The sequence below is a fragment of the Pagrus pagrus genome (genome assembly GCF_965226575.1).
Source record: "Pagrus pagrus genome assembly, chromosome: 16".
In the NCBI taxonomy this organism is placed as follows: domain Eukaryota; kingdom Metazoa; phylum Chordata; class Actinopteri; order Spariformes; family Sparidae; genus Pagrus; species Pagrus pagrus.
In genome coordinates, this window is record NC_140200.1 from 18130893 (window position 1) to 18150027 (window position 19135).

General features: G+C 40.9%; 1 protein-coding gene across 1 annotated transcript in view; it reads left to right on the plus strand.

The window, feature by feature from the left end:
- The window catches only part of map3k5 (mitogen-activated protein kinase kinase kinase 5), a 71334-nt gene that overhangs the window by 22036 nt on the left and 30163 nt on the right, over positions 1 to 19135 (plus strand). The window contains exons 3-7 of the mRNA XM_084378282.1: positions 227 to 250; positions 5339 to 5532; positions 8971 to 9139; positions 10468 to 10574; positions 16932 to 17102. Of these exons, the coding sequence (XP_084234408.1) occupies positions 227 to 250; positions 5339 to 5532; positions 8971 to 9139; positions 10468 to 10574; positions 16932 to 17102 (665 nt within the window). The remainder of the gene's footprint in view (positions 1 to 226; positions 251 to 5338; positions 5533 to 8970; positions 9140 to 10467; positions 10575 to 16931; positions 17103 to 19135) is intronic.

Sequence of the window (19135 nt, forward strand, 5' to 3'; positions counted from 1 at the left end):
AAATGTCTATATGGTACATAACCTATGACTGATCTGTGGCTTGCAGAAACACTAACTAGTGTCTTCTTGATAAAACGTTACTGTCTCAGATATGATGAATTGTATTTTACTTAGTTTTTTTACATTTTTATTCAGCAGACTAACACAGTGTCCAAAGCAAATTAGCCCTGAGGAGAAAATGCTGTCATTAAATCTCTAAATGTCTTTGTGTCCTCTTGTCTTTCAGGAGATAATTTGCCAGAAGAACACTGTAAGTACACAAAGCAATCTCTTTTTTCCCCTCGCCTTTGCCTTTCACACATTACTCACCCATTGCTCACACACTGCACATATTATGTGTTGCAAAGAATATGCTTTTTTACAACGTGCAGGGCGCACAGTGTCTCTCACCTTATGTTTTCTCTTCTTGGTGTTATAAAGGTTTTCTGTTGTAGAAGCTGTGATGACGAGTGTTTGGTTTCTCAGAAATGTGAAATGAAAGCATCTTTTCTTCCATAATCAAGGTGGTGCTTTTTTTCTCAGATGACAGCTGTTTCACGAGCTAAAGTGACTGCAGGGCCACGATCTGCATAAAAAGGCACAAGCATTTTGAAAATTTGACTTGTAAAAAGTGCAGCATTCAAATAAGGTGCTTCCTTAAAGCAAAGGAAATCCTGTTCTTTACTGAGTCACACCTCAGTGTGCTTCCTAATTAAATCTATGATTGATTGAGATTAACGCATATACACATTTTAGTCAAGTAAATACAAATATAAACTATGTTTTAAGTTAGAAATGTGCATTTTTTTACTGTTATGTGGCTCAGTGTATATGTTGAGTACAATATGTGCTGTAGAGGACAAAGCCAATAGTGTTGTCACTATAAACGACTGAAACATTCCTGTTACAGTGTCGAATCGATTAGTAGGTGTCTGGAATGAAAGTGAACAAACTGACAAAAATATTTTCATCAGTAATGGTTGTTTAACAATGAAGACAACCCAACTTACTTACGTCTGTTTCTTTTTTGATTGAGAGACGCTTAACCAAATAGTGCCCTTTGATTAATTGATTTTCTCTTAATTGACTAGAACTAGTGTGATGAAGGCAGAGGCATGGGGGCAGCTGGCTGATTGCTGTCAAGGAGTTCATGTTCGGGAGCAAGATGAAAGGCTTAGCTCTCCTAAGTGGCTTTTCAGAGTGGAGGGAAGTGGCCCTGTGCTGCATGAAACGTACTGATCTCCAACACTGACTTGTGCCGTGTCAGGAGAGCTGATTATCACTCACAGTATGAGTGTGAACTCACTGATCTCCCTTATATGCACTCACAGTCTTTGTTCTCACACTTTCTTGCTTCAATTAGAGCACTTAACTGCCCTCTGCACTGATGCATGTGCTTGTAACACCTGCCCCGAGCTGGTAAAAGTCAAAGTTTCCTTAATTTTTTAAGCAATTATTGCCAGTTTTCTAAAACTAAAATGTGGCTGAATTGTCACATATAGCCTAGCTAGCAAGGTCATTAAGCTAATGTGACTTGTTTTAAACAAGAATCCAGTAAAAAGGTCTACAATATTCAAATGATGGCTTTCTACATTATATAAGATATTATATATGTATGTATGTATATATAAACATATACATATATATACATATATATGTATATATATTGTTATATTATTATATATATATATATCAAGACCTATATATAAGACCTTCCAGGCAAAAAGGAAACCTTCTCAGCAGTTGAAGATCCTTATATTAGCCTAGATGTGTAGCCTAAATAATTAGCTTCATCGTAGTTGCTAGCTGTAATATTAGAGTAAAGTATTATATATAAAAATGCGATTAAAAAGATTGGATTGAAAATGTGTGTTCCACTTGTGTAAGAGACAAGGCACCAGTTACTTGTTTAAGTATAAAATTCCCAGAACCAGATGAGCAAAATAAAGGCACTAACGCTACTCCCAACTACATAGGCTGCTATTTATAGCCTAGTAGCGTCTTGGTTCCCAAAGAGTTTCAGTCCTGAATGGTAATTTTCCTTACGTAACCTGTAATCCCACAAAATAATTACAGTAGTTAATGACGTGCTCCTTTTGTTCGTAGCGCTACAGGCATGCTAACAATTCCAGCTTGCTGTGAGCAGATAAATACACTCTTCAGGGCATTATTAGCCTACAACTTTGCCTTTTGTGTTTGAAGAGAAGATTCAGTCATTTCAGTCATTATCTTCTCACCTCCATGCTGATGGAAAGTCAGGTGATGTTTCATAGTCCACAAAACGTTCCTGGAGCGTCTGGAGCCATTTTGTTTTCTTTCTGTTGTTATTTTTAAGTTTTAAAACAAGTCCCCATCTACTTTAACTGTTTAGGAGAATGCTGCAACGCTGTTTTGCTGTGAAGCTCCGGAAATGCTTTGTGGACTATGAAACTTCACCTGTCTTTCCATCAGCATGGGGTGAACGGATAATGTCTGAATTTTCATTTTTGGGTAAACTTACTCTTTAAAATTACCAGAGCGTCACTTCACCATGTGGAGAAATCCAAAGCTTGACAGGCCGGCTCGCCCGGTTGCGGAGACATTTGCATTTCATTTTTGCCATTGGAACAAATACAGTCTGCAGCTGTGAATGTATCTGATTATCCTTTGCTGTTACAAAAGCATGTGTTGTTAATTGTATTTATGTGCATTTAACTTCCCACTGTGATAGTGGAAATCCAGGTAATTAGCCTACGCTGGTCTATATCCAATTACTGTAATTGCATGCACATTGCTTCATCAGTGTTGGCGTAAAATCATTGACTGTAGCAACCCACTGAATTCAGTAGTGCATTTGCAGCACTCAGGTACAAACTCTCAAAGCTTAAGTCCTGAGTGTAGGAGGCCATGGGTGATTATTAATCATGATCACTTCCTCCATGAGTTAATGACTGTTTGAACAGTCACATAAATGAAGCGCTAACATCAAATTATGGTCAGTTGTGTGTGTTTGTTTCTATGAAGGTGAGTGAGTGAGTGGGCATGCAGCTCTAATACTAACCTGCTGTAAATGCAAATGGCCAGATGGACTATCGGCAAGGCTAACAAACCAGATGACTCACTCACTGAATAACTGACTCATTCTCAGTCACATTCGCCAGATTCCCTCGTGAGCCAGCGCTGTCACATGTGTTTCACTCACAGCTGAGAAACCTGTTACCTGTGAGCGACCAGCGGAGGTTAGCTTGGACTGACCTGCAGCCATTCTTAGATATACATCAGCCTGAGGAAAACAGACCTGCCATTTGATCCCCATGAAGGCGTGAGTCATACGAAGACAGAGGAGCTAAATATAGCGTCGGGATTTTACAACCTGTCTGGTTGCACCTAACAGAAACAGGGGTCACAGGTTTATTTCTGAAAGGCATGCTCCACCGCTGCAGCAACCGGTGATGTCATGAACCGCTGTTGCACAGGAGGAAGTAGTTATCTGCGGATGGCTTACATTGCTTCAGCACCGCACCTTCCTTTCACTTCCTTTTTTTGTCTCTTGGCAGCGAGAGCAGTGTCTTTTCTATAAGAAAAGCTGCAACATGAATATTAAAGGCGTCAGGATGCAGCTGGTAGCGGCCCAACCGCCTTCAGACGCTCTTGTGTTCTGTTCCACCGCACATCTGACATGTTGGGAATAGCTCTCCATGAAAAGACCCCGGCTCTTTCTTAAGGATGTCAATAGTGGATTTCCTGCCTCTCTCTCCCTCTTGCTCGCTCTCTTTCTCTCTGTGCTGTCTGTAAACACCACATGCACGTGTTTCCTCTGTTTATTCAGCAGTGGCAGGCCACCGCGACAGGAGCATCACCACTGCTGCTGGAGAATACTGTGAAGCTAAAACAAATACAGACACAGAATAGAGAAATCAACGTCCAGACAAGGCACAGATGTCTCGAATTGGAGCTAAACGAATAAAGACGAACACTTTAAGTGCCATTTAAAATCGAAACAGACGCGAAACAAAGGTACTCCTGAATGCCACAGCTGCAGCAAATAACAGGTTGCACTCGATGAGCAGCGTGACTTCTGTTTCGGCTTGGTTTTCATGAGCACCACCAGGCTGTAAGTGCACCGCTGTAAGTGTTTGTGGTTCTTAATTGAACCATCACCGCCAATGCACATCTCTTCTCTTGGCTCGCTGCAGCCTGGTTAGATCTGCTCAGCGACGACAACGCAAGAGATCAGAAGCCTCAGCCTCATGTCATTACCCGAAACTGTCTCATAAAGGGGAAGCAGTTCAGACTTCCTCCAGCCAATCTGCTTCCTCCCTCGACAATGTAATGCTTTACTGTACAGTGTCTATAAAACCGGTGGTAAAGGTTGTCTGTTAAATAATTTAGATAAAGTCATTGTTTAGTGCAGGTTTATAAATGCACACTCTGTACTGTAAGGATATTTTTAACTGTTTATGATGCATTGTACACAAAGTTTGGATATTAATAAATATGTCAGACCGCTCAATGTGCTCAGGCCTACAACCACAATATAGATGTGACTTCATAATTGCATTAAGAGGAGGTTGTAAGTCTTTTATTGTTATATTGAATTATAGTTTGTAAATGTTATAAAGGGGAACGACAAAGATACATGACAGGAGGATGCACCAAATATAACCCTGCAAATTGCTCAGTATATATAATTTATTTAAATGTGTCACACTCAAGAGGTTTAGATCAGTGAGTGCATTTAGTATTTAGTAGAATGAGGAGAGTTTATGGCTGAAAAGGCAAAGTATTATTGTATAAGATGTTTTTCTTGAACTTGGAAACAGTAGATGACAGAAAGTGTCAACACAGGCTCAATTTAGAAACTGTAATACTCATTGTCAGATTCATCATTTTATTTTGAGTACTACTAGAATAGGTTGTCATGCGTTTAATCCTCAAAAACAATCAGTTTTCTCAGACTACCCAGTGCAGCTTCGCCGTATTCCCCCTCTGTCTGGAACGCTGTGTTTTAGCTCCCGTCTCTTTAAGGCCCTCCTCCTGAATACCCAGTCTGCTCTGATTGGCCAGCCCATGGACGCCTGAGCCAGCACCACTCACCGTGTCTCCGGTTGGCTCTGTCGCGTTTTCAGCTTCCAGTTAGTTGACGATGTGTTTCAGGAGCAGTGTTTTCTGTGGGAGAGCGGAGCGCCCGTTGGCATGGACTTTTCAAGTCAGCTTTCAAGACCTTTTACATGCTCAAGTATACAAAACAAACAAAAGCACCTTTAAATACTGCTGATCCCTCTTTAACACCAAACCCACAGTGTCATGCAAAATGAGTCCGTGATGCTTAAACACACTGGCAGCTCTTCAATACTGTGTCTCTCTTGTGTATCGACAGACGCGCTCAGCCAACTACACCTTCATCCCGTACATGGTGACGCCCCACAACAAGGTGTACTGCTGTGAAAGCAGCCTGATGAAGGGCCTGACCGAGCTGATGCAGCCCAGCTTCGAGATGCTGCTGGGACCCATCTGCATGCCGCTACTCGACCGCTTCATCCAGCTGCTCAAAGTGTCAGAGGCCAACTCCCAGTGAGTATATTGACGGGCTGACAGCGGGGTGGACTGGACCGTAGACCAGACGTTTTAGTGTTTTTTATCTATTTTTAAACTGTACGTTTTTGTTTTTGTTTTTGTTTTTTTATATGTAACATTTAGCATACTGTAATTCATCTGTTTATGTTTTTATATCATAATTACATCCCACACACGTTATTCATCAGTATGCAAATAGAAAACACCTAGGGACGCTGAACAATATAAACATCCTTTTTTTTAGGTCAGTGCTGCTCTACAAAGGCAGAGACCATGTAACTTCAGACTGAGACGTTTTCAGGCTGTCTCGCAACGGAGATAAAAAGTTTAAATCTGCACTAACCACAAACATTAAAAAAAATTAGTTAGCATGTTCTAGCTAATGAAGAACCTACATAGGACCTAAAAAATGCAAACAGTGCACTCAGCCTTTGGATAACTTGATGAGGAAAACACAAACAGTTTGTTTTTTTAATATTAATGTTTACAATAAAATGATATCAATGAATGACAGATAAGTCTGGCAACGAATACATTTACAAAGGTGAAGCTAACGTTACTGCTAGCTATTTTATAAAGCTAGTGCTAGTTACTGTTAGCAGAAGTTAGCTAGCTGGGTTTTATCCATCATGATTGATGATTCAGTTATTGTCTCATTTGTTAATGTGGAATAACGCACTTAATTTTGTTGGTTCATCAAGGAGGATATGTTTAATAATTGATCACAGCCAGGAAAAATCAATAAGTACATTTTGTTGTCGCTTTAGCTAAGCCAAGGCTTTTTACCTTGATTTAGCCAGTTAACATTAGCTGTTAGCTATTAGCTGTTTTCTTTGTCTCTGTCACAGTCTTACGCACTGTTTTTTCAGGAAATTATAGATTTCTATGGCATGGAAAATGCGTACATGGTTAAGAAAAATGCCAAAAAGTCACATTTCTGTATTTAATAGGCTACATTTAGAGTTTATGTGATTTTAAAGGTATAGCTTCATCACACCAACACCATATATGCCACCATAAATCACCATAAAATCAGCTTCATGGTGAAAAGAAGTCCGCATTCTGTCTCTATTCACTTTTGACCAAATATATAGGCTAGTTCCAAGTTGCTGAGTTTTTGGTCTGTTGGGTTAAAAGGTTATTTCCCATCATGAACATGTAAATGACTGTGAACTTTCAAGTACTGTAAGTGTGAAAGGAAACACTTCAACATTGAGAGCAATGGGAAGGCAATTAGTTTGAGAATGAGGAAGCAAAAGGAACGGTCTATTTAAAGCTATTCCTGCTAACAAGAAGTTCCTCTGAAGGCAGTGACACAGGGCCATGTTGTATGTAAAACGCCCCAAATGTTTGCTCATGTATTGTAAAGCAAATATTACATGTAAGAATAGTGTTCAACTGGTGAACACAACACTGTTTCAGTGCAAGCCGACATGTACATCGGATCATTAAATAGGTTCACGACGCCATAGTGTGACTTCTTCAAGTTCCTGTGGTGCCAAATTTAGCTCACAGGTGTTAATGCAGCGCTGTGACTCGCTCTCTCAGCACGACACGCTTTTGTTTTAATACACCCCTCTTCCTATTGTAATAATCTTTCATGTAGTGCATTCCTCAACTTTGACTTGCGTGGTAATCCACATTTAAAAAAAAAAAAAAAAACATTTATCACTGCCTCAGTTGCTGGGGTAATATTTTAGGCTTTCCTGCCAACAGGCGCTGCAGCAGCCAGTTGGTTCTAGCTCAGCTCCAGGAATAGTGACTCAGGTTTTACAGGCTGAAGAGAAAAATGTGCACTCTGATGTAGCTTTTGTTGTAACCGGTGAGCACAGGAGAGAGTTTTCAGCTCAGCTATCGCTTGTATCTGACCAGAATGCATTCTGCACATTGCGTGAAACTGAAAGAGCATGATTACTATTTATTATTATATTGATAGATTCATGTATTCTGCCCGTGACACTGACCTGTCCTATCAGTGTAGCATTGTTTCAATACGTAGCACGTGAACAAATATGTGAATGGCCTGACGTCAGCCTTTTGAACCAGGAAAACAACATATCATATCAGTTTTAATGGGCAGGAGGTTTAATGTGATTCTAGTCAACTAACATGGAACATGTCATGTGAATAGACTGTATGTGCTGAGTCATTATCTGGCACTTAGGCTTTAACTCTGTCACTCCCTACAAGGTTACACCAAGTTCAGAACAAAGAGACTGGGGAGTGACAATAATGTGCAGAAAACATTCATGTGTACTTTCTTCAGTACCCTTTCTTGTAGAATATGAACATGCAAATGTAATATTGGGCATTAGCCGTGTCACTTTCGCATGATACGCTGAGTTCAGAACAAAAGAGAATGGGGAGTGACGATAATCTGCTGCAAATGTTCATCTGTTAATCAAATTCAATACGACAGAGTTCATAACCTTTTTTGTTGTTCAAGCAAATGTTATTCTAGCTAGCTAACTCACATGGAACAAATATTTGAATGGCCTGACATCGACCTTTTCAAACAGGAAAACAAGGTATCCTATCAGTGAGTGTCAATGTGGCCTTGTTTTAATACGTAGGAGGTTTAATCTAATTGTAGTCAGCTAACTCACGTGGAACAGATATGTTATGTGAATAGACTGTATGTGCTGAGCCATCATCTGGCATTTAGATTGGGGAGTGACGGTAATCTGACGACGATAATCTGCAGCGATCTACTTGGATCCTTTGAGATTTTTTGACTGAGTTTTGCTACCAAGACAATACGATACAGCTGTCCCTTTGAGAAGACCTCGGCAGCTCAGTACAGACCATAAACATGTGTGAGAAAAGGCTGGGCATCTCTCTATTATTCATCATTTCTAAAAGGAACACATTCACATGGACTGCATTTATATAGCGCTTTTCTTGTCTACCCATCACTCGGTGATCTTTACGGATCGGATCGCCACTCTGAATAGTGGATGACTCACTCAAAACAACAACAGCCGATGCCGTTACTGGCACTGACAGAAAATATAGTTATTACATTTGACGCAACACATTTCCTTATTTTACTGGCAGTCAGATAATACATGGCATTATATGAAACACTCATTTAAGACAAATTGAAAAGGGCTCATCTTGCTAGAGGATCGTTAGAAATGAATTAAACCACCAGCCATGCCAAAATTGCCCCTCGAGGAGTTGCTAGAATACTTAAAACAATTTGATTCGTACAATGTTAATTGGATTTTTGTACGGGAATTTTAAAAATAACGAGCGTTGGTGGCAGTCATCATCTTTTCCCATCCTGAACGTAGAAGTTTGAGTCAGAGAAGGGCTAATAATAACATGCTGTACTAACCATAAATACTGGAAACTGAGGTGGTTTACAGCAGATGTGTTGTTCCATCGTAAAGACAGCACTCTTCATCTCTTTTGTATTTTCTCCTCTCACAGCCAGTATTTCCGCGAGACGATTCTGAATGAGATCCGCAAGGCTCGGGAGTTGTACACTGGCATGGAGCTGGCCGCCGAACTGAACCGGATCCAACAGCGACTGGACAACGTGGAGTGCCTTTCGGTCGACATCGTCATCAACCTGCTGCTGACATACAGGGACATCCAGGTACTCGTGCTCTGTGTAGCGTCTCTTAACAAACGCATGTTGTTGTCATTCGTCAAATGAACCGTGCCGCCGTGGGATTGTTAAACAAATTAGATAATTGGAGGAGACCATTGTTAGTTGCTGGTTATATGCCACTGATAACGTTGTGCTATTGTGTCTAACAATGAACAATGTTGCTTCCTGTTGTTTTGCTGAACAGAACAGGCTCGTTGGGAATATTACTCATTTCAGCGTGTGAATTTGCCAAAAACGTAACAGTTTTAATCGGTTTACTCCCTCCTCGTCGTTCTGTGCCACCACACAGACTGCATGCCCTCTTTATCAAATGCTACTCTTGGTTAGCTCCATAGAGATGAGGTGTGACAGCAGCATGGACGTGTAATTGAAAGGTTGCGAGTTCAAACCCTCATGAGTACAATGAAGGAACACTTGCACATCCATTCAAATAAAAGACTGAGGGCGCAGTCCTTGTTAATAACTCCCAGTAAATCTAATAAAGCAAAAGGCTGCAACAGTTATTTTTATCATAGATTACTCTGGTAATTATTTATAACCTCGACATAACCCTGATTTTGCACCATGAGAGCACAGTGCTTTGAGAAGGGAGATATAAAAGCTTTCAGCACAACATCCCAAAAGGTTGCTAGGATAAATTACGATCAGACGTTCAGCTAATCACTCTTAAGTTCAAACAAACTGCCAACTAAAGCGCAGATGATCTGTGTGCGCTGCTGATTTACCTGACCTTGCCAGATGAAGCTACTGTACAAACCTACTGTACAAGTCAGAGAGAGGTCACTGCTTCAGGATCAGTTTGTCAGGGTCGTCCCTTTACCATCGCAGACCGCCCGAAGAGCGCTCCAGGCGAGTCTTTTGGTCTGCTCGTCTTAAATCTGCCGCTCTTTCCGCTCTTTCGTCTCTGCATTGCGATGGCACTCGCCATCCAGATCCTCCCACTCACCACAGGCAGCGCTCAGCCTCATGAATGATTCATTAGAACAACAAGCATTGAGGACGTGCTGAATTATTCAACATGCTTTGGTTATAGTGACTATGTAGGCAAGTAGGAGCAACAAAAATGTGATGAGAAGGGGCCACTCAATTATTGAAGTGCTTTTGGTGTCAAGCCGACAGTTCAGTCTCAGACTGAATGAATAGAGGGACATCAGAAACTCTCCCTCCGGCCTGAGAGCAGCCCGAAACCTTGATGAGCCGGAGTGTTGTTTGGAGGACACCGGTGCAGAGATGCATGGACAGAAGCCCCACAATGCTTAACAATGACCCAGAGTGAGAGTGTAACACGAGTTCTTCCCTGTTCTCCTCGCTAGGATTACGAGTCCATCGTGAAGCTGGTGGAGACTCTGGAGAAGCTTCCGACCTTTGACCCCGTGGCTCATCCACATGTGAAGTTCCACTACGCCTTTGCACTGAATCGGTAAGATGGCGACAACATGCACGACACGGCAATGACCACGCATTCAGTTAAGTGGTTCGACACGTGGAATACTAACATTACTTTTTAAATTGTACACGGTCCATCACGAAAAAAATAAACACTAGCTACCTCTTACAGTTGTCCTTGCGGGGGTCAATAAAGTTTTATTAACTTGAAACGAATTCAGTTAAAGCAACAGGATATATCTTTCTGGGGAAAGTTTCATGTCGTTGCTTTAGAGTCGTCTTCTGAGGATACTGCTTTCTGCGCGCTCATGAGCAGACAGGACCGCCTCTTTATTGAGTTATATGTCCTTATCTGATGAAGGATGGCAGGAAATGTATTTTCTCTTTAACTGCATGAGCAGGAGGAGAAAGGACATGGGTTACTGACAAAACACTCAGTGATTGCTGTTGGAACATAGATCCATTTAACACTTAACACAACAAAATATCACATTCTCAGTAGAGGAAACTCATTCTTCATCTCTGCCTTGGCCTTCATTTCCCAGACATCTCATGCTCTTTCATTGCTCACATATGCTTTTGTTTTACAACTCAATATCTACTGTAGGTGTTCAGTTAAAACATCTTGATATTTGTGTCATGAGCAGCAGCGGTGGGAGAATTTTCTCCAAACCAAAAATTAGCAGTTTAAAGCGGCAGCAAATTCAGGTTAAGAGCTCCCGAGCGACTGTGATATTATTGGTAGCATGTGTGCAGCTCCTCCGCTCAAGGAAACGACAGATGTAAAACACAGAGAGGTTCTGGCTGCCTGTTTCTCACCAGCTGCTTTTCTTGTAAACTTCCTGCGGTTTTCGTGGTGCTGCCGCCTCGAACAGCAATAAAGCGCGCTGTTCTTTAATTTGGCAGCGATTGGAAAATGTTTCTGCAGGGCGCCAAGATGTCCATGTATTCCTGCCTGTTGCTGTCTGGCCCGTTAGCGGGATGTGATATTGTGTTTTGTGAGCTCAAGGCAGCGCACCGAGACATCTTTGTGAGATAAATTTGCACGATGAGAGTTAATGACAGAAGACGCCTCCTCTTGTCGTGAGCTCGAGATGCTTCCCTCAGGTTTGGAACGGGACGTCATGAGTGGAGACAAACAGCTGTGGGAGGTCTTTTGTGTCAGCCTACCTATTCTACAAAGTAGGATGAGTCACTGTAATTACACTAGCCGTTGTTATGTGATGTGCTGTTGTAGTCGGTTTAATTTTTTTCCACCTCTGAAATGATTATTTTCATGTTGGGGGTGCAGGTTTTTAATTTCACTTGATTATATAATAGCCACGAGGTGTGCAATAAAGCCTTTAACCTAATTTAGAGCAGTGAGATAAGGTGCAGCATGACAACATATAGTCTGAGGTGATATGAAGTCATCTTTCCATACTATCTGTGCCATCGTAACTACTGTATATCCTGTAATATTTTTGCCGTATTGGGACAAATTTGAAAATTATCTTTGGCCGTATTGGAATTTATCATAATTTAGCATTAATGCGATGAAGTGGCAGGTTTTTAATTCACTCTCATCTGGTTATTTTGTCAGTTTCCCAACAATGTTTCACATTTTAAAGACTAAATGATTATATGATTAATAATCATATAAATAATTGGCATATTAATTGATTAAAAAGCAACAGTCGTTCCTTGCAGTCATTACCCACAATAAGTTAAACCATTAAACCATAAAAATATTACATTATAACATGATTTTGCCAGATTATAATAATGATAATAAACTTTATTTATATAGCGCCTTTCAAAACAGTTACAAAGTGCTTTATTTATATTGTTAGCATTGTCCTCGCTGTAGCCTCGCTCCACCTCAGACCCGCTTCATTTTGCAGTGGAACATTTGTAGGAGATGTCCTAATTATAACCTCCATGTCATGGTGAAAATTAATGGTATTATAATAAAGAATGTTATCCATGTGGTCCTCTCAGTCAGCTGTCACATTCCTTTGACATTGAATAAAACAGTGATATAACTACCTTGAAGCTTGGATCGAAAATTACTGATATTACTAAGTAGCCTTCAAAAAGCCATACCACTCAAAGGTGGGTTGTAATAATCTGCACAATGGGGTGATGAAAGTATTTCTAGTCTCAGTTTGAACCTGAATGGATTTTTCACTCTAAGTGCAGTTGTATAATTCAATACCTTGAGTTCTTACACAGCAGCACGCAGCCCAACACCAAGCATGAGACTATTCATATTCAGCCTTAAAGGCATCATATGTAACATTTCTGCGTTAAAATGTAGACATTTGTGAAAAATGTTGTTAAGTTGTGTACTTTACATTTTCTATCACAACGCTATGCTTATATATGTCCCCAGATATCTTCACAAATATGCACTGGTGTGGCTCGAGCTGAGGTTTTGGCTTGTAATAACGACACCTCGGTCCCCTCCGCCTCCGGATTTGAAAGTCATAGGCATATAATGTGAGCGTGATATGAACCTCGGATGTATCTTTGCAATAACGTCAACTGCATTAACATTTAATCCCGACTGGGCTGCTTGTCTCTTTGGTGTGCAGTCTTTGAGGGTGGGGGTATCGGGGGTAGGTCATTTGCCGACACCCTTGAAAATCTGACCTGACACCCCCGATGTTCGGTCTGAAATAGGTGAAGCACTGTAGGTCCTCTGCTTCTAGATGAAGCCTCCAGGTTGAACTAATTGGCTTCAGCAGGGCAGCGTCGGACATGTGAGCTCGGGGGTCCCTGTTGTGCAGGGCTCGCTGCTGGGTGCCTGACAGGAGCGAGGGAAGAATCTCCTCCATCCAAACACCGTCAACTCCTCCAGAGAGAAGAACGAGAGGAATAGAGAGATCTGTCTCTGTGAGTGTTCTTCCCTCTGGACAGTCTCTATGGTGATAGCTGTCAGCTCATATGTTTTATTTAACCTTCACGCTCTGCAGAGGAACCACCGCGTTATGTTTCTCTATCACACGTTGTGCCGGTGTGAGACTTAACTTCACAACGCCGCTCGTTTCTTTATAAGTCTGTGTTTTGACACTTTCAGTAGCTCAAGAAGAAAAATTACTGTTTTACCTGAAGATGTAAGGGACCTTTGTTGATATTAACGCTCCATATGTTGTGTTAGCATGTTGACAAATGTGAGAATGATCTTAATTAATGGCCTCCTTATCCTTACAGATTAATATATCATGCTGTTTGATAATTAATTCATAGTGGGCACTAATGAGGGCAGATTATGCAGCTCAAGTGGCTCTTTGATTTTTGGTTTCATCTCATTGCTCTGGAGCTTCTGCACGGCAATCCAGAAGGTCAGCGGTGATTCAGCTAATGTGTCCCGTTGTGTGGGATTTGGAATTTTTGTGGATTATATTCTAATTTATTTATTTGTCACTCTCAGAACATAAAATGTGTGTAAGAAGTCCTCCATATTTAACAACATTATTTGTCTGTGTCTTACAAAATTGTTATAAATCACTTTTTTGAAGTTAAACTGCTTCCAGATCCAAGACGAGACGTTGGCGTTCGGTGAACATCTCGCCAACGTCTTTGCAATTAGCAAAGTACTTGCAATACTTCTTCTTTTCAGCGTAACTCGCGCTGACATCTGCAAGACGATACAGAACGATTGCTATTGGTAGTTTGCTACCATCCAAGAACCCTTCAGTCCGACTTAATAACGTTATATCAGATTGTCTTTTCGATTAGTCCTGGAAAATGAGTTTTACTTTTGTGTCACGCAGCAAACGGGACATTATAACATGACATATTTGAGTTACTTTGCCTTACATGAATATTAAAAAGTGAGTAAATTAACTGTCTGTTATTGCTCCCAGCAACCCATCTATATTTCTCTCTTTTTGTTTTTTCTAATGAAGCAAAGCATAAAACAAATTAAACACTTTCTTCTGTTTTTTGTGTCCTGTTATCCTGACGTGGAGTGATCAAAACAGGAAATCTGAAAGCTTTCATGAGCAGACACTCATGTAATTGAATTAATTAACAGCTGAAGATGTTTCAGTTCATTTCCCAGTGCGAGACTCGTCTCTTCTTCTCTCTCTGTTACTTCTGAATGAGTTACTCGTGACGCTGCAGAGCCGTTGTTATTTCCTTGAAGGCTGGTTACAAACAGAACCTCGTTGTGGTCCAATGCAGCAGCACTGGATAAAAGTGTTGATTCTTTAAATGAACCCAGTGACCTCAGTAATTTAAGTCGGGCTCCTAATGGCCTCCTCTGAGCCAGGTATCACTGTCCCACAACAATGCAGTGCAGTTGTTCCCTAGCTACACACATAAACACATAAACGCACACATCGTTACTGAATGTGCAGCATGCTGGTGTTTTCATTCTCGCTGTTTAAACTAGTGACTTTATTTTTTATCATATGGACCCAAGAATATACAGGAATATACAGGGATATACAGGGTTTTGGGCAGATTATACTGCACACTATATATACTGTATTATCACTGAATGAACAAGCTGTTCTCAGAGGAAAATAATGTCCCCAGAACACTGTTTGAAGCTAGAAAGGTGGCAGGGTCCGCCACATATAAACAAAGTGAAACCGTATGAAACTGTGTTGTCCTTTAAGGTCAGTTTGTTTATTCAGTCATGAAAACAAAGAGTTTGTTTATTTAGTTTGTTTAGGCATAAAAAAATCAGTCAGTGAAGATCTTTCTCTTCTGATTAAAATGTCTTCCCCAAAACTACATGAAAATAAAGAAAAACACTTAATGGGAAACCCTACCAGTTTTACTCATCAAAACAGTGTTGTAAAAATACCCAAAAGTCATACTTTAGTCAAAACTCACCTACACAAATAGTACTTGAGTGAAAGTATCTGATATTAAATGTACTTAAGTGTCAAAAATGCAAGTAAAAGTAAATATGATAATCATGATAAAATGAATTAATTATGAAAAAAAGCTGCTTTGGCTCCGATGCAGCATGTAATCTGCAAAGTTACTAGTAACTAAGGTTATCAAATATATGTAGTGGAGTAAAAAAAAAAAAATACAATATTGGCCTTCAAATGTTGTGGAGTGGGTTGAAGTAGCAAAAAATGGAAATCCTCAAGTAAAGTACAAGTATGTCAAAATTGTACTTAAGTACTGCACTTGAGCGAAAGTAATTAGTTACTCTCTATGACTGAAAAAGTTGTATGAAGCCTTTTGAGGCTTCAGAGTGGGCTGAATGAAATCTGATGAATTGGCTCTAACATGTGGTGTTAGTTGTGTCTGAACGCACCAGACCTCTGCTCCTCATGTCTGCTGCAGGCTAACGGCTACAGGCTACAAGACGAATGCGTGGAATAAAAATAATGCTAAACAATTTCGTCGCAGGAGTGAAATTCTGATGAAGTCGTCTTTTAAAGTGTTCCCACATCCAGGTATCAGGAAAAATAATTCTTTAATCCATCAGATGGATATCAAGTTATTGAAAGCAGTATTGGTTTACTGTTGTGCTTTCTACTGTTTAATAAACCCATTGTTGTTAAACAGGAGAAAGCATGCCACCTGTTACTCTCTTCATTAGAGGGGATTCGTGGGAACTCCTCAATAGTTATTGTGTGATCATCCAAAAACAGAAACAATGGAAGGGAGTGTTTATGAGCAAATGTTAATCTTGTAAATTGACTGTTTTTATGAGGTATACTTATTTCCATTCCAGTGAAAAGAGTGTAAAAAGGCTCATTCACCCACACTTTGGCCTCTGCAATGCGTCATTTATTTAAAAAGTCGACATTTCAGCCAAATAGAACTTTCTCAAGTCTCACAGAGGTGTAAGGTGTGTGTGGGTATTACTTTTTTACACTGATATTAGATCTTTTAGGGGATTTGGTTTCCTGCACCACAAACAAAAGAGGTTAAGTCAGTGGTGTGCCTGCTTCCTCAGACGCATTTTTATTCTCTTTCAAATCTTCTATTGTGATAAATACACATATACCTGATTGGACGGAAATGCAGCTAACGTCCCCTCTAGGAAATTGAGAGTGCTCCATGATTTAGCAGTGAAAGTTCATAAGTTTGGGGAACTTCCAAGAGACATATGGCAGACGTTCGATGTAAAGGAGGCCAAGATATCCTGAGTCTCAAGTGTAGGTCAAGCTCAAACTTGAGTTTTTTCAGCTCCGCCCAGAGCCAAAGATGACTCTATATGCCCCCTAATATATAACTTATAATAAGTGTCAATAGTCACAAATACCCACAACAGTTTTCCACTGACACAGGATGGATGGATAGATAATACTTGATGAGCTCTTGCTCCACTGCTGCCAGCAAATGTCTCACTCAAGTCTAAAAACTGTCTGAACTTTGATTTACCTCCTTAATAACTTTGCACGTGTGCTTTCTGTACACGTTTGTGCTGCAGGAGGAACCTGCCGGGCGACAGACAGAAGGCTCTGGACATCATGCTGCCCCTGGTGGAGGGCGAGGAGCAGGTGGCCTCGGACATCTACTGCCTGGTGGGACGCATATACAAGGACACGTTTCTGGAGTCTCACTTCACTGACACAGAGAGCAGAGACAGCGGCACACACTGGTGAGAGAGGACGTGTGTGTGTGTGTGTGTGTGTGTGTGTGTGTGTGTGTGTGTGTGTGTGTGTGTGTGTGTGTGTGTGTGTGTGTGTGTGTGTGTGTGTGTGTGTGTGTGTGTGTGTGTGTGTGCGCGCACGCTCTTCCAGACGCTGAGTCACATAAATATTGTTAGAAGAAATGTTTCGGAGGGCACGATGCACGATAGATGCCTTTAGGGTGGCTCTCTGGATCATGGCACGGCAGTATTTACTGTAAGTGGCTCTGTGGATAAAGGACTTCTCACTGACTGTTAGCGTGAAGGTAAAACCTTTTTGTCAGTGAGAAGAATTACGAGTCTCATTCAAGGACAGAGGCGGGCCGCAAGTCTGCAAATGACAGCTCATTACAGCAGTGACATGAGACTTGCAGAGGAGACTGCACGACTTGTTACACCTGAAAGCAAATGTGCAGAAGCACCCAGTGCTGGAATTTAACCACATTTACTCAATTATAAGATCGAGATACTTGTACTTGTACTCCACTTTGTTAAGGGACAAATACTGTACTATCTACTCCACTACAAACACAACAGCTCTAGGTAATAGTTACTCTGCAGATATAAAAAAATGTTCAGCTCAGTCGCGAGAACAATTGTTAGCTAAGTGCATTCTGCAAAACTACAGATAAGTTAAAACTGAATGTATAATGTCGCAACTTGTTTGTTTAGGTCGAATTTTCTATTTCTCTCTTTTCACGACGCCGGGCCTATGCTCCGGTTACACCCATTTGGTTAGGGTTGGGAAAACATCATGGTTTGGCTTTAAATACTTGTTTTGGTCGCCACGATCACAGACGATGGTCCAACTTCCTGTGAAAAATGGATGTTTTTTGTTGCTACAAAAGCAGCTGGAAATGTCCCCAGGTCTCATTAAAAATATCCACCGGTGTGACCCTAACGCTGCCACCATCCGCTCCACCTCCTGAAGTGAAACAAGTCTGGTGAAATGTCAACCTTGGACGTGTCTGTGGTTTGCAGAGACGTTAACTGCTGACATTATATCCTGAAGAAATGTTCATACCGTACCAAGTATGACCAGCATATAGTTTTGTTCCACAATCTCATAAAACCCTTTATTGTACTTTTTTTTAACTGTGTTGGCTGGTTTACGAGTATAAGACTATTAAATGAAAACAATAGACCAACAGAGGAAGCTGCAGGTGTGGTGCTGTTGTGTCAAAGATCAGCTCATGTGCAACAATGTGGCGTCTTTACAGATAATGATCATTACCGTGTCTATTTTGGTGAACAGAGTTTAGACCCCGGTGGTGGCATAATTCAAAGGTCTGCCGTATTTTCCTAGATTTGTCGAGGGAACCAAAAAGCACCTGAGCTGCTCTAATTTTAGACGCCGCATCGCTTCCCTCAACCACAGAATGAAAGCGTAGGGTTGTGGGCTTTTTCAGTTCAGTGAAATTACGCTGCTTTCAGGGAGTGTTCGAAGGATTGTCGCCTTTCTATTGTACTTTCGAGAGATGCAGTCCGATTTTAAGACACTAAACATCACAAACCTTTAATCTTAGTGAGTATTGCAGAAAAACCATTGATGGACATTTTTCATTGATGTCGTTCTGGCCTTTTTCATTAAGAAACCGCTGTCAGGATCTCAAAGCATCCCAGCATTCAATCTGTGTTTAGTCTGGATCTAAAACTCGTAAAGACCTTTGGATGATGAAGCTGGATGTTCACAGCATGAGCGGCGAAAAACCAGCAGGATCTGCTTGAAGCTAATGAGTCAGCAGCACAGAGTGAGAGGCATGTGGAGGGTTTCCAGCACCTTGTTGAATTCAATCCCTGAATTCCCAGAATCTAATCAGGGTTCGCCATCTCCTCATGAGTATGTTCGTCATGTCAGCGTACAGGGTCTAACGATAGCTGACGGAAGTTGACTTAATAACAAAGCAATAATAATAATAACGCTGATTGCCTTCATCTGGAAATAGCTCTTAAGACCTCATCTCTTTGTCGAGTGAATATGCCGCTTTCATTATCGAGCTCCC